Source organism: Nomascus leucogenys, chromosome 23 (genome assembly GCF_006542625.1).
Source record: "Nomascus leucogenys isolate Asia chromosome 23, Asia_NLE_v1, whole genome shotgun sequence".
Taxonomy (NCBI): domain Eukaryota; kingdom Metazoa; phylum Chordata; class Mammalia; order Primates; family Hylobatidae; genus Nomascus; species Nomascus leucogenys.
The window spans coordinates 23,302,193-23,317,157 of record NC_044403.1 but is presented as its reverse complement, the minus strand read 5'-3'; the positions used below and the strand labels follow the sequence as shown (position 1 = coordinate 23,317,157).

Here is a 14,965-nt window from a genome sequence, read left to right as displayed (position 1 = left end):
TCCTTCTGGGGGCCTGATTGCTAGGGAGAAGACTGATGAATCCAGTGAGATACTGAAACAAAAGTAAACAGTGTAATTTTGCATATTATTGGGACTCATAGACTATGTTACTTAGACATAACCTTTGGCCATAAAGACAAGTGGTCAAATGATGAATGATAATTAAAGTCTCAAATTTCTGATGCTATAGTCACAAGATGTGGCAGAAACGCTAAATAATTCATGCTTTCCTTCTAGAGTGAAGTGGTCATTAAGAGCTTGCTGTCCAGGCAAAAAATGCCTTTTTCAAGCTCAAACCTCATGTCCAAAAGTGGGCATGCCTTTGGTGGATGTGAATGTGAGACATGCTATTCTAGGTTATAGCTTTCAAGAGCAGGTGTGGACTCATCGCCTTCTCTTTTCTTTTCCAATGGATAGAAGTCAAGGACTCCAATGTCTCACAAGATGAAAGAATCCCAAGTCTCATTTGGAGGAATGCTATCACTCTCTAGGATTCCTGGAGCTAAAACATTATGTAAGATACAAACTTTTATTGTGTTAAGTTACTGATATTTTGAGGTTTATTTATCACAGTAAGTAGCATTACACTAACAGATATACAGTATGTAAATTTATTTTAAGGTTGAAATCCCTTCCTAGCTTTGTTGTTTAAGGCTACCCAGTGATCTCCCACCCTTTACATTGTGGTTTGCCCAATGTGAGTTATCTTTATATCTTCACTATCTAGGTCACCCCTATGCTTCATCTCCTATACCAAATGCAAGTGTGTTCTTTGCACTTACATCTTTTTCTTCTGAACTCACTGCTATCACCTTCAACATCTGCTACATTTTGGAAACCGGATAAAAAATGTTCTATCATTGGCCATTCTGAATTCAGTTCTCTCTCATTTCCTTTTTCACCAAGTTGTGTTTTGGCTTAGACTTCATAAACTTCCACTTTCTGAATGAAGGTGCATCTATTCTACTCCTTAAACACAAACATATTTTCCCACTACTGTGAAAATGTAACCAATTTCAGTTCTTACACCAATCTGCTCCAAACCACAAGAGGAGTTATTTGTTCCAGCCTCCTGTGTGGGCTGCTTTCCTATCAAAGCACCTCAGACATGCACGAGGAAGAAATATACACCTCTCTTCAGTGGGATAGTCCAGCACCAAACACTTACCAGAAATGTCTGTCTTCCAAATGTTCAGGTAACCAGTTCTAACTATTTTGTGTGAGACTTTAGAGTTCATGTTTGTTTGTTTTTTTTCTGCTCTATCATGAGGCCAAGATGTTTATTCTAATCTGAGATAATCTACTTAAGGGTACTGTAATGTCCCTGAAATGCTAATGAAGTGGAGAAAGAGTAAGTAAAGCTGAAAAATAAAAAGAGCAATGAACTTGATAAATACGTGGAACTATTTTTTCCTCTGCCTCTCTAGAAAAGAAAAGGAATAGCTGGATTTGGGAAATACGTGAAAAAAAAATACAACTTTAATTAATTGAACTCCTATTAAAACATTCTGCAAATTATCTGATAAATACTAAGAAATAAAAAGAGGGCCGGGCGCGGTGGCTCACGCCTGTATTCCCAGCACTTTGGGAGGCCGAGGTGGGTGGATCACGAGGTCAGGAGATGGAGACCACGGTGAAACCCCGTCTCTACTAAAAATACAAAAAAATTAGCTGGGCGTGGTGGTGGCGGGCGCCTGTAGTCCCAGCTACTCGGAGAGGCTGAGGCAGGAGAATGGCATGAACCCGGGAGGCAGAGCTTGCAGTGAGCCGAGATCACACCACTGCACTCCAACCTGGGTGACAGAGCGAGACTCCGTCTCAAAAAAAAAAAAAGAAAAAAAAGAAAAAGAGAAAACATAGGTTGAAAAACTGGCAAGATCTCATTGGCCTAGAGTTGTGGGCTACAGTGATTAGTTCTGTCTGTATCATGTAATATCTATATTAGTTCCTGTCTGCTGGTGTAACCAATCACACAGACTTAGGGGATTAATAGAATGTAAATTTATTATCTTAGGGCTCTAGATGTCACAAGTTGAAATGGATTTCAATGGGCTGAAACCAAGGTGTTGGCAGGGATCGAGTGGAAGACTCGATCCCTTGTCTTTTCTGGTTTCTAGAGCTGGATTTATTGCTTTCCTTGGCTCATGGACCCTTCTTCTGTCTTGAAAGCCAACAACATAACCTCTTTAAATGTTTCTCAGTCTCCATTATCATGCCATGCTCTGTCCCTCCAATATCCTACCTCTCATTTAAAAAGGATCCAGATAATTCAGGCTAATCTTCCCATCCCAAATCCTTAACTTAATGACATCTTCAAAGTCCCTTTTCCACATAAGGTAACTCAGAAGTTCCAGGAATTATGACACTGGCATGTCAGGCAGGGGCATTTCTCTGCCTATCACAATGTTCAAAGATAAATTTTAACTATTTTTCTCTGATTAGTGTTTTGAATACAAAAAATCACATATTCCTTTTTTTCATCCTCTCTGCAGGGTTGTAAAATTACCTTGGAAGACTTGTTCATCTTCCAAAAATGTATATTTAAAAGTGTATATTTAAAACGTGTATCTTTCTTTTATTTAATCATGTTCAAGTAACACTGAAGAGATGGGGAGATGTGAGACAGCATTTTTTATCTCAAAACATAAAGCCAGCATTTGGCTTGGGGGAATCTCTAAAAGATTGTTGTAAAAGAATACATATAACTAGTTGGTAAGGTGTGACATCAAAGATAAGGATAACAGAAGTATACTATTAAATCTACTTAATTTGGCAATTTCCATATCACATATATTCCAAGTTATGAGTTGTATTTCAATGCATTTGAGCAAAGGTTCTCTTTTTCCTTTTCTTTTACACATTCCAGGCCTCAACAACTCTCAGTAGAAATGCCAGTGTTAATTCCTTCTTTTACGCAATCTCAACCTGTCCTTGCCCCGTCTTTTTTATCTACTTTCTCTAACTCAGTATCATTTTTCCTATTCCATGGTTAGGAGCATGCTGTCTTGTGATGGTGATTTCATGTACTTTCTGCATGGGATTATTAACAGCATCCATTTTCTTGGGCGTCAAGTGTAAGTACTAAAAGATATTTTCAAAATATGTATATCATTATATATAAAACTTCATAATTTATAAATGGATGGAAAATCAATTAATATGTAAATGCACATAAATGATATAAAATAATGGCCTCAAATTTCAATCATTTGATAGAACTCTCTGAGCACTTGGATGCCCCTGATAACTGTCAATGATCTATTGCATGTTTTTTAACTCAAATCATGTGCTATAGGTCTCTGGGAGAAACAATGAAAATAATAACATATTCTGATTCAATTTGTGAGTCATGTTAACGTGCTAAAGCATGCAATTTGAAAGATTTCACATTCTGCTTTTCTGTTTCTAATATACATTTAAATTAAATTTGACTTTTAGAAGATTATTTATATTAGGCAAGTTTCAGTTTAAAATGTTTAATGCAAACCCGAGAGCTTCGTTCGACCACATTTAATCACATTGCTTTTTAGTCCAAATAGAAGACATACTTTTATGTTTGGCAAGTGAAATTTTTATAAAATATAATAATTACAGAGCTTCAGATTCCAGAAAAAGAACTATGAACCTCTAACATCACTCATGCTAGCACTAAGAAAAATGTAGATGTTTCCTTCTTATATGCCTTTGCAAATCATATCTCTATCTAAAAGACATCAGCTGGAGAGGAAGAAATATGAATCTGAGAATAAGGAAGGGAAAGGTTCAGATTTGCATTCACAAAGTATAGGAAGTTTGATCTTGCTTAGGTAATGTCGTGAGCTTCATTTTCTGTTGGTTTTTAGAGGAACGTTTTAAGAATTGCCAAGAGCTTAATCAGTAATTGTTACTTTGTCGGTCTCCTCAAATAAAGTTTCACAGCTTAACAGAAATGTTAGAACTTCAAGGCAGCTTTCTTTTTCTCTATCTACTCTCTTTGGGTCTTCTTAAAAAATACATATTTTAGGCAAATGTGAGTTTGTTTTTTAAGACGCACACATATTAAATACCTGTGGAAACAATTTATATTTAAAAGACCAGTTAAGTCAATTAACATCTAATAATCCACTTTCTTCTGTAAAAATTGAGGACTTTAAATGACACTTTGCCAAACTTCATTGTAACTCTACAATATAAGAATCCATATTTAACTTGCGTTGCAAATATCAAAAAATACTCTTTAAATGTTAATTCTATATAATGAATTTCAATGTTATTTTACAAATGATAATGATTTGGGGTAATAAGATTTTAAAACTTAACGAATAAAATCGTTTCCAATTACAAACAAAATTAACTGAAGATGCAACACCTTGAAGCACTGTTGTCAAGTGAATGGGATATATAATTTGGTTTTTATATAAACATAAATCTATAGTCTCCGATTGCCAAATATTTTGTCTACTATATAGACAAAAATCATACACTACATAATAAGGGTGATTATAAAAGTACACTTTAGGCCAGGCGTGGTGGCTCATGCCTGTAATCCCAGCACTTTGGGAGGCCGAGGCGGGCGGATTGCCTGAGGTCAGGAGTTCAAGACCAGTCTTGCCAACATGGTGAAACATCATCTCTGCTAAAAATACAAAAAAAATTAGCCAGGAGTGGTGGTGTGCACCTGTAATCCCAGCTACTCCAGAGACTGAGGAAGGGGAATTGCTTGAACCAGGGAGGTGGAGGTTGCAGTGAGCCAAGATTGTACCACTGCACTCCAGCCTGGGTGACAGTGAGACTCTGTCTCAAAAAAAAAAAAAAAAGTACACTCTACATTGTCCATGTTGTCAAAAGATTTGCTGTTCAGTGTATACCTGTCTTCTCCGTCTAGTAAACGAAATCTCTTTATATGAAACCTATAAATCATGTTCCTAAGATAGTGAGTTATTTTAAACTGTATTAATTAATTGTGACCCAGCAGTACCACTTTTGGAAATTGTTCCTATAGATAAACCTGCAATTTAACAATAGGGGAAAAGCCTCAAATACCCCCCACCACATTGATAAGAGACCATGTTAATAAATAATGGTACATCATCTATACAATAGAATACCTTGAAGCAAGAACAACAAAAGAAAGAAGAAACACTTCTGTATGTAAAGTGCAAAAAAGCAGCATTTAAAACCTGGCTGAAGAGATCAATTGTACCCCAAACATCAGCATCATGTACCTTAGTAACAAACCTGCACTTGTAACCCCTGAATCTAAATAAAAGCTGAAATTATTTTTTAAATGTATAAGCTATGTTACAATTTGATTAAGAATGAACATTTTCTTGAATTTAAACAAACAATGGAAAGTTATATAAGAAATACTAAAAGTGAGGGCAAGAGGAGTGAGATAAATAGTGACGATGAGGAGAAAAAGATATTTCAATGTTTACTTTTTGGATTTTTTTAAATGTTTTAATCCTATGAATGTAGTATATATTTAAAAAATATTAACTCCCCAAACACAAATTATATGAAGAAAATGTTACTTTGATGAGGATAAAAGAAACATAGCTAGAAAACCATGTGCTTAAGACTTCCAGTAATTTCTAGAAAATTCTTACGAATAAAAGTTTTTGCTCTTTTTATTTTGTCTTACTAGCTAAAAATATATACTTACAAAACTTAAATATCACTATACAGGTGTAAAGTATATTTTCCTTTAGCTTTTGTTCTAGTGACTATTAATTTTTATTGTTGTTGTTTTTAAATTTATAATTTGCCTAGGTCTTCTTATACATTTTTAACACTTAAGGCTTTAAAAAAATAAAACCAGTTACCATAATAAAACTGTTGTGTTAAGCAATAAGCAGCTTCTTCATGTGAAACATTCTGTTCAATAACTAATTACTTGTCCCAGCTGGTTATAGATTATGTTATAGCCAGTAGGCTTTGAGTTACAAAAGTCATGTTTATTTTTTTAATAAATATCCATTTTGATTATGTTCCATTTTAAATTAAAGTGTTACATCTAATTTTCTTTATGAAAACTTGCATTGTAAGACAAATATGAAAATATATTTAAATTATATACATATATATTTTTTAAATAGGACCATGTTTCTGACAAAAAGTAGTAAATGAAAACTATAACCTTTTATTTAAAAGTATCATAACATGAATATAATGAAAGTGCTAATTACAAATTGCTCATTATATTACTAAAGGACAGTTCATACCTATCTGACCCGGTTAAATTGCCATGTTTATATAAAAGAATACAATGCCATTATTTAAAGAAATCTAGAACCATTGTTATTGTTTTGGAAATATGGTTATGCAATATTTTCTCGTGAAAGAAGCAGATTTCTAAAAAGACATTTATATAAAAATATGGTTTTCTAAATGTTGTATATAAAATACTTTTCTATATACATACATAGAAAAGAGTTTCAATAGATATAAACCAAATACTAATGGCCATTATTTGAGTGGTAGGTTTCAAAGTAAGTAGACTTAATTTTTAGTTTCTTCCTACTATTTCACATTTTCTAATTTTTCTACCACATTATTTATGCCGTTAATTTTTTTATTAAAAAAAACTCTAGTTCAAAATATTTTCTAAGAAATCAGCTTTTTAATTTGTTTTTACTGTTCATTTTCTTAATTCATCAATTAGGTATAATGTATAATATCATATAACAAATAATTTTATTTGGGGGACGTTAAAAGTATTTTACTATTTTTCCCTAGGTAATTATATTGTTTTGTCTTTATTCCTCATTGCAAATTTATTACAACTTCAACCCCAGTAAAGGTGCTATATTTCGCTTCCCATTTGGGGTGAAACTCTGAAGAGAAGTCTCATTTCCCTTTCTCCAGTTTTATTACAGTTTCATATAGTATAAGCTGCTCAGACACTAATAAACAACAGCTCCTGTAATATAGCTAATCTAAAAAAGTATCTAAATATAAAATTTTAGAATTGTATCTTGAATCTAAGAGGAAAATTATTATTTTTCAGTGTCTAAACATGCCAGATTATTAATAGGATAAAATCAGAGCATCACTGTCCTACACTTGACTCGGGTTAGATCCATCATTTTGCTAAAACGAGGGAAAAAGATCCAAGCAGCTGACAGCCTGGGTTTTTTTAACTATCCACCAATGGACAGGGCATAAACATCTGCTTTCTCTAGTCCATGGCTTTTGATTTCTGGTATTTTCTTCTCAGCAGCAATGTTGATAAGTAAAACAGATCAGAATATGTAGCTATGTAATTAAATGTTTTCTTTTTCTTTTCTTTTCTTGCTCTGTTGCCCAGGCCAGAGTGCAGAGTGCAGGGGTATGATATCACCTCACTGCAACCTCTGCCTTCTGGGTTCAAGTGCCTCTCCTGCCTCAGCTTCCTGAGTAGCTGGGATTACGCGTGCACGCCACCACGCCCAGCTAATTTTTGTATTCTTAGTAGAGACAAGGCTTTGCCATGTTGGCCATGATGGTCTCAAACTCCTGACCTCAAGTGATCCACCCCCCTCAGCCTCTAAAAGTGCTGGGATTACAGGCGAGAGCCACCACGCCCAGCCTCTCTTAGTCAGATGATTTTTGCGTGTGATCTTGGTTACCTCCGTTTTGTGGTTAAAAATACGAAAATAATTTTACAGATTTGCCCATTTGTTCTCCTTTTTTGATGTTCTATTTCGCTCTAAAAGAGGATTTTTAATCCTAAAGGTCTGGCTGACATGCATAGGTGTTTTTATTTGTTTTTGAATTCACTAATTAATTTTTCTTGATGCCATTCTCTCTGTACAATATGTCTATTCAATAGCCACAATCTAATAATGATTAACATATCATAAACTTATTTTAAACCAATTATATAACTGAGTAGAATCAATTTACCTGATTTCAAAACCTGTATGAATTAAAGCTAAGTGTATTAGTGGACAAAAAGACAGATATAAAATACAATAAAGAATCCCGAAATAGATTCATACAAATATACCCAAATGATTTTGTCAGCAGTGCAAATCAGTTGCAAGAAGGAGGATAGCCTTTTCAACAAATGGTGCTGGAGAAATGAGACATCCACAGGAAAGAAAAACAGAAAAAGAAAATAAGCCTAAGACTTCAACCTTACACAAAAATTAAAAGTTAACTCAAAATAGATCACAGTCTTACATGTAGAGCATAAAACTGTAAAACTTTCAGAAAACATAGGACAAAATCTTCAGAATCTAAAGGTAGGCAAATAATTCTTAGACTTACATTAAAAAATGATTAATGAAAGGAAAAACTGGTAAGCTGGATGGACCTCATCAAAATAAAACATACATACTCTGCAAAAGACACTAGGAAGAAGGTAAAAAGAATGTTACAGGCCAGGTGTGGTGGCTCATGCCTATAATCCCAACACTTTGGGATTCCTTGAGCCCAGGAGGTCAAGACTGTCCTGAGCAAGAAGGTGAGACCCCATCTCTACAAAAATAAATAAGTAAATAAAAGGCAAGTTACAGACTGGGAATAAATAGTTGTAAATCAATATCTGACAAAGGATTAGAACCTAGAATGTACAAAGAACTCTCTAGTTAGTAAAAAACTAGACCATCCAATGAGAAAATGGCAAAAAGACATGAAAAGACGTTTCACCAGAGAGAATATACAGATGTCAAATAAGCACAAGAAAAGACGTTCAATGTCATTAGCCATTAAGGAAATGCAAATTAAAACTACAGTGAGATATTACTACATACATAATCAGAATGGCTAAAATAACAATAAGTGACAACATCAAATGCTTGTCATGCTACAGAGAAAGCGGATCACTCACTCATTCCTGGTGGAAATGTAATATGCTGTAGCCACTCTGGAAAATAGTGTAGCAGTTTCTTAAAAATGTAAACTTCACACTTCCTTAAAACATAGCAATTGCACTCTTGAGCGTATACCTCATAGAAATGAAAATTTATGTTCACACAAAAACCTGTACATGAGTGCTTATAGTAGCTCTATTTGTAATGACTAAAACCTGAAAACTACCCGGATGTCCTTCAGTGGGTGAACAGTTAAACTAGTAGTGGTAATCCATATCATGGAATTCTACTCAACAATACAAAATAGGTGAGCTATTTATTTAAACAACAATCTGCATGAGTCTCCAGAGGATTATTCTGAGTGAACGAAGCAAATAGCAAAAGGTTACATACTGTAAGATACCATTTATATGTCATTCATGTGATAAAATAGAAAAGGAACACAAATTACTGATTGCCAGGAGTAAACAAGGGGTGAAGGCAAGAGGGAAGTGGGTGTACTTATAAAAGAGCAAGGACAGATCCTGATGGTAATGGAGGAGCCGAGTATCTTGATTGTATCAATGTCAATTTCCTGGTTGTGCTACTGAACTAAATTTTGCATGTCTATGTACTGATACGGAACTGTGTTCAAATACGCATGTTAATGATAAAACAAAAGGTGCAAAACCATGTAAATATATTGTTACCACTTGTGTTAAGGGGAGAGAGCGAGTTTTATATTTATTTGCCTTCATTTGTAAAGTTTCATTTTGTTTTATCTTATGTGTAATATTCAAAAGCTCCCAAATAATAAAATATAAATTGGTAAGTCTGGTTGTTTGGGGGTAGTAAAATCAAGTGAATTAAAAATGGGAGCAGGCCGGGCGCGGTGGCTCACGCTTGTAATCCCAGCACTTTGGGAGGCCGAGGTGGGCGGATTACGAGGTCAGGAGATCGAGACCACGGTGAAACCCTGTCTCTACTAAAAATACAAAAAAAATTAGCCGGGCGTGGTGGCGGGCGCCTGTAGTCCCAGCTACTCGGAGAGGCTGAGGCAGGAGAATGGCGTGAACCCGGGAGGCGGAGCTTGCAGTGAGCCGAGATTGCGCCACTGCACTCCAGCCTGGGCGACAGAGCGAGACTCCCTCTCAAAAAAAAGAAAAAAGAAAAATGGCAGCAAAGAGACATTTTATTCCACGTCCTTTATAGTGTTTGATTCTTGTACAATGTAAATTTTAAGCAAAAACCTAAAATAATACAACTTCAAGTCTCAAAAATAATAGTAATTTATAGTTGTCTTTAGTCTGTGTTGAAGGATTATTTTGCTATAAAATGTCAGGATTTTATTAGGAATGATTGCTGTCACTTGAAGTGTTGCAGGTGTCCACCATTGCGATGCAGCAGCAAGAAAAACTTATCCAACAAGAGAGGGCACTGCTAAACTTTACAGAATGGAAGAGAAGCCATGCCCTTCAGATGAAATATTGTCAAACCTTCATGCAAAACTCTTTAAGTTCAGGTAATGGATAAAAATCAGTTTCCACTGTATACATCTAAATATATACACCAATACCTCAAAAGAAACAGTGACACACATTTTGTCCTCTGCAAAACTGTTAGGATTTTATAATAAGAGTGACATAATTTTGGTCACTCTTCAGTTCAATCTTATTTATAACATCCAATACTACGTGGAAACACTAGGGATCCAGAAGAATGCAACTAAAGGAAATGTACGGTCAAATGCCAAAGAGGTGTGTGTGCAATTAGTAGGTCAGATTAAAAAAACACAGGCACAAAAAAAAAAATAGTTTTATCCAGCCATTCAAATTTGTAAGGATATTTTAACTCTAGCTCCAAATTTCCCAATATATTTAGTTTAGATACTGTTTTAGATTCAAGTTTAGATAGCTTTGAGCAGAAAAATTCATTTTGAAAATGAGAATATTCACCACAAAATTATTTTACAAAGCAGGACCTAGCTCTTTTTAAAAATTCTATGAAGTTACTCCAATTTAATCTTTTATATGCTTTACAAGCATTTTAAACCTAATGCAGAGTCTATTTGTACCTGTCATATAGTTTGTCATGTATTCTATGGTTACTTAATTGGCATTTCATAATGCTTGTACATATAGTTTAGAGAATTAACTTTCCTAGACTCGATACCATTTACATAATTGCCAGTGAGAGAAGTCAAACATCAACCATAGTTCCTTCTGATTAAAATTTAATCAAATGTTTGAAGGATCACTGTGTGCCCAACAATGTTTCTACATGCAGCAGGCCATTGCAAACTCGAGTGAGGCCCGCCTCTGAGCCATCAACCTTGAATAGAATAACAATATCCATTTTGGAGACGTACAAGTCCAACGTGTTCTTCAACGCCACAAATACCATTGTCTACACTATTTATACTATAACTCTAACAGTGTTCAGGATATTGGTTAGCAGGCATTCCAAACAAAAGATAGTGAAGAGCTTTAAACAACTCAACATCTGGCCCATGGAAGCTACTGATGAATTATTTCTTGGCCTAAATACAGGGACTGTCTAGAAACCAGAGTTGTGGAAGTTTCAGTGTCTTTCCTTCTATAAACCAGTGCCAGAAACACTTGGTCAAATTCTTTTTTTTTTTTTTTTTTTTGAGACGGAGTCTTTCTCTGTCCCCCAGGCTGGAAGTGCAGTGGCGCCATCTCGGCTCACTGCAAGCTCCACCTACCGGGTTCACGCCATTCTCCTGCCTCAGCCTCCCAAGTAGCTGGGACTACAGGCGCCCGCCAACACGCCCGGCTAATTTTTTTTTTATTTTTAGTAGAGACGGGGTTTCACCGTGTTAGCCAGGATGGTCTCGATCTCCTGACCTTGTGATCCGCCCACCTCGGCCTCCCAAAGTGCTGGGATTACAGGCTTGAGCCACCGCGCCCGGCCAACACTTGGTCAAATTCTTGCTCTTTGCCTCCCCTTTTACACATTTGACCATCCTTCTTTTGTGACTATCTTCCATCTTAAAACAGGTTCCATAAAATTGATTAAATATTAAGGCTTACTTCTTAGTTGTATCAGAGTCCTAAACTAAGCATATTGTTCATTTATGTTCTTCTCCAATTTTCCTCACCTGCATGTTTTCAAATCACTCCTTAAGGTGGATTACTTGTTCTCTCCATTATCTATAAAATATTTCCTTGTTTAGCTCTCAGAATTTAAACATAAATTCAAGGCTTATTATTCAATCCATCCAATGGTCCAGTACATTTCTGGCTAAATTGGGGCAGTAAGACTAACAGACATGAAACAATAAGCAAACAAGTGATGTGAATTCAAAGAAAGGAAAGATTGATAAAACCGGAATAATCAGATTAATTATTATAGAAGAGAAAAAATTTAGTCAAATATATCCCAAAATTAATTTCATATTTAAGTTAAAGGCCCATTGCAGATAGAAATTATTACATGAATCTTACCATATTGAGCCTCAGAAAAGCTGAAATTGGTAAGTGCTACATCATGTGAACCATTACATTATGGGATTCAGCCTCACTGTGGGTGAGGCAAGAGGCTTTTTGGGGGGATATATGTTGTTAATATTTTACAATAAGATACTAAAGTAAAATGTTTATATTCAAAGCCTATAACAGCAGTCCTTGTCCAAACAATTGGATTCAGAACAGAGAAAGCTGTTACTATGTCTCTGAAATTTGGAGCATTTGGCACACCAGTCAAGAGAATTATTTAAAGGAAGGTTCCACGCTGCTACAAATAGAGAGCAAAGAAGAAATGGTAAACACTGTTTTGTGGTCTCATGTTATTCTGAAAATATCATTTTACTTATTAAAAGAAACCCCTCATTCTCATAAGATAAAACTCCTTAATATTCTATAACAGCAGTATAATTGTAAAACTAAAGGTTTAAAAGAAACAAAGTTGGAATCCGTATTTTTTGTTTTCTTTTTAATGGGAAAACATAAAAACAGGATGGTTATCTGAAATCGAGAAGAATATGTTTGTTCTATGTCCTTGGTTAATTAAAAAGAGGAAGGAATAAGGAGAATACTATTTCGTAGCATGATAATCCACTTCAAGATATACATACATTATAGTTGCAGATATGTTTTTAACATATTATTTTCAATGCTGTAGGCAAATATAATAACCTATAATAATCTTGTAATTATCAAGAAAAAAAGAAGTATAAAAACTGAAGTGATGCCATGAAATAAATAGGTCTTGAAAAATAAGTATCTGCTAAATGAAATGTTTAATAAGCCTTAAATCTAGTTTACCAATGTCTTAACAAGTGAATAGGCTGGGCGGGGTGGCTCACACCTGTAATCCCAGCATTTTGGGAGGCCAAGGTGGGTGGATCACCTGAGTTCAAGGCAAGCCTGGCCAACGTGGTGAAACCCTGCCTCCACTAAAAATACAAAAATTAGGCGGGCATGGTGGTGGGAGCCTGTAATTCCAGCTACATGGGAGGCTGAGGCAGGAGGATTGCTTGAACCCAGGAGGTGGAGGTTTGCAATGAGCCAAGATTGCGCCATTGCACTCCAGCTTGGGCAACAAAAGCAAAACTCCATCTCAAAAAAAAATAATAATAATAAAATAAAACAAGTGAACAACAAGATGTTTCCTTGAACTCATTCTACCCACAGATATATGAAATAGAATGCAAAATTGCACATTTTTGGCCCTTTAAAAAATGTATGCCTGCTATATTCAGTAATTAGATGAAGTTCATTTCAACAAAAATCATGAGAAAATAATTTGTTAAGGATATGCAGTAAACCAAGAACACTTGAAGTAAATTATTACAGTTGTATGTGCAAAAAGTTATTTTATGTGCAAATTTGATGACACAAATTAGAAATGCTTCTTCTAACCGAATGTGCTCATAGTTAAGGTGCTCCTGGAATCTCATGAACTATTTTTCCACGTCGAAGTATACTGAGAAAGACCATTCTATGTGGTCCATGATGTCAAGAATATTTTTACTTTTGATAATGAAGATTCAGTATAACACTTTCTTTTTTTTTGACGTATACTACCTGCCAGGCTCTGAATATGCTGAAACTTTTAAAATCCCAGTTGTCTATTTTTTTCATAGTCTTTAACACCACATGGATCATACAGCAATAGAAAAGAGTGTAAAAAGTATATCTGCACTTTTTTATAATACTCCCTTCTCTCTTTTTCCAGATTTCAAGTTCCCATTAATTTCTAGTTAGGCAAAATGTCACACTTTATATTTCACTAGAGTTTTGTTTGTTTGTTTCTCTCATTTCACAGTTCAGTTCTTGTCTCTTACAGGATTTTATCACTGGCAGCTTGAGGAAGATTCAGGGAAGCTATGATTACTGGGTAGGGTTGTCTCAGGATGGACACAGCGGACGCTGGCTTTGGCAAGATGGCTCCTCTCCTTCTCCTGGCCTGTAAGTCTCTGAGTGAAATGCTACAAGAAAAGTTAGAAACATGAGGGAATTCAAAAATTTATTTTAACTTGTACCATGAATTTTCTCCAAGGGACAAGCAGCATGATAATGTTACAGGTGGCTAATTGGGATTAAAGCTAACAAAATTAAGAGTAGCTTCATGCCTTCTAAGTCTTTTTCCTTCCCAGCCCTGCTGCTATTATCTTATAGAAAATTCACCTCACAATTTGAGTGTCTGATGAATAATATAATTATCAAGTGTGTTTCTTTTGTATCACAATGTTTAGAGAGTAAGTATTCATTTCCACATTAAGCTTTTCAGATGGCAGTGGAGAGATGGAGAAGCAGAATCAGGTGCCTTAGTATTTTGAAAATTAAGAGTCAGCAAAGAGATTCTAATTTAGGGACTGTCTTTGGGTATCTATGTTTTCTTTTTCTTTACGTGCTGTTTTTGTTCAAATTATATTAACATTCTTTATTGAGAGAAAGAAGCAGTTACTGAAGAAGGAGGATGAGACCACCACAGGAGGGTGCTACGTTAATACTAAACAAAACAAGCAGCCACACACCTCTCCTTAGTTACCCTCAGGAGCATTTCTGAAACCCCCAAATCTAACCTCAGAAATGTTGACTTGCCTTTCCAGGTTGCCAGTAGAGAGATCCCCGTCAACTAACCAAGTCTGTGGATACATGAAAAACAATTCCCTTCTTTCATCTAACTGCAGCACTTGGAAGTATTTTATCTGTGAGAAGTATGCGTTGAGATCCACTGCCTGA

General features: G+C 35.3%; 1 protein-coding gene across 1 annotated transcript; it reads left to right on the top strand.

The window, feature by feature from the left end:
• Positions 1–1,108: 1,108 nt before the first annotated feature.
• Positions 1,109–14,965, top strand: CLEC9A (C-type lectin domain containing 9A). Its single transcript, XM_003265473.4, has 6 exons — positions 1,109–1,196; positions 2,994–3,074; positions 10,132–10,278; positions 12,388–12,539; positions 14,067–14,188; positions 14,833–14,965. Exons 1-6 carry the CDS (start codon positions 1,109–1,111, stop codon positions 14,963–14,965), a joined length of 723 nt encoding a protein of 240 aa, XP_003265521.2.

Bases quoted from the DNA above. Each gene is read 5' to 3' on its own strand.
- CLEC9A (XM_003265473.4), top strand. From the start codon at position 1,109: ATGCACGAGGAAGAAATATACACCTCTCTTCAGTGGGATAGTCCAGCA. The intron at 10,279-12,387 runs GTAATGGATAAA...TTATATTCAAAG, and splicing joins GCAAAACTCTTTAAGTTCAG to CCTATAACAGCAGTCCTTGT. The intron at 12,540-14,066 runs GTAAACACTGTT...TGTCTCTTACAG, and splicing joins TAGAGAGCAAAGAAGAAATG to GATTTTATCACTGGCAGCTT.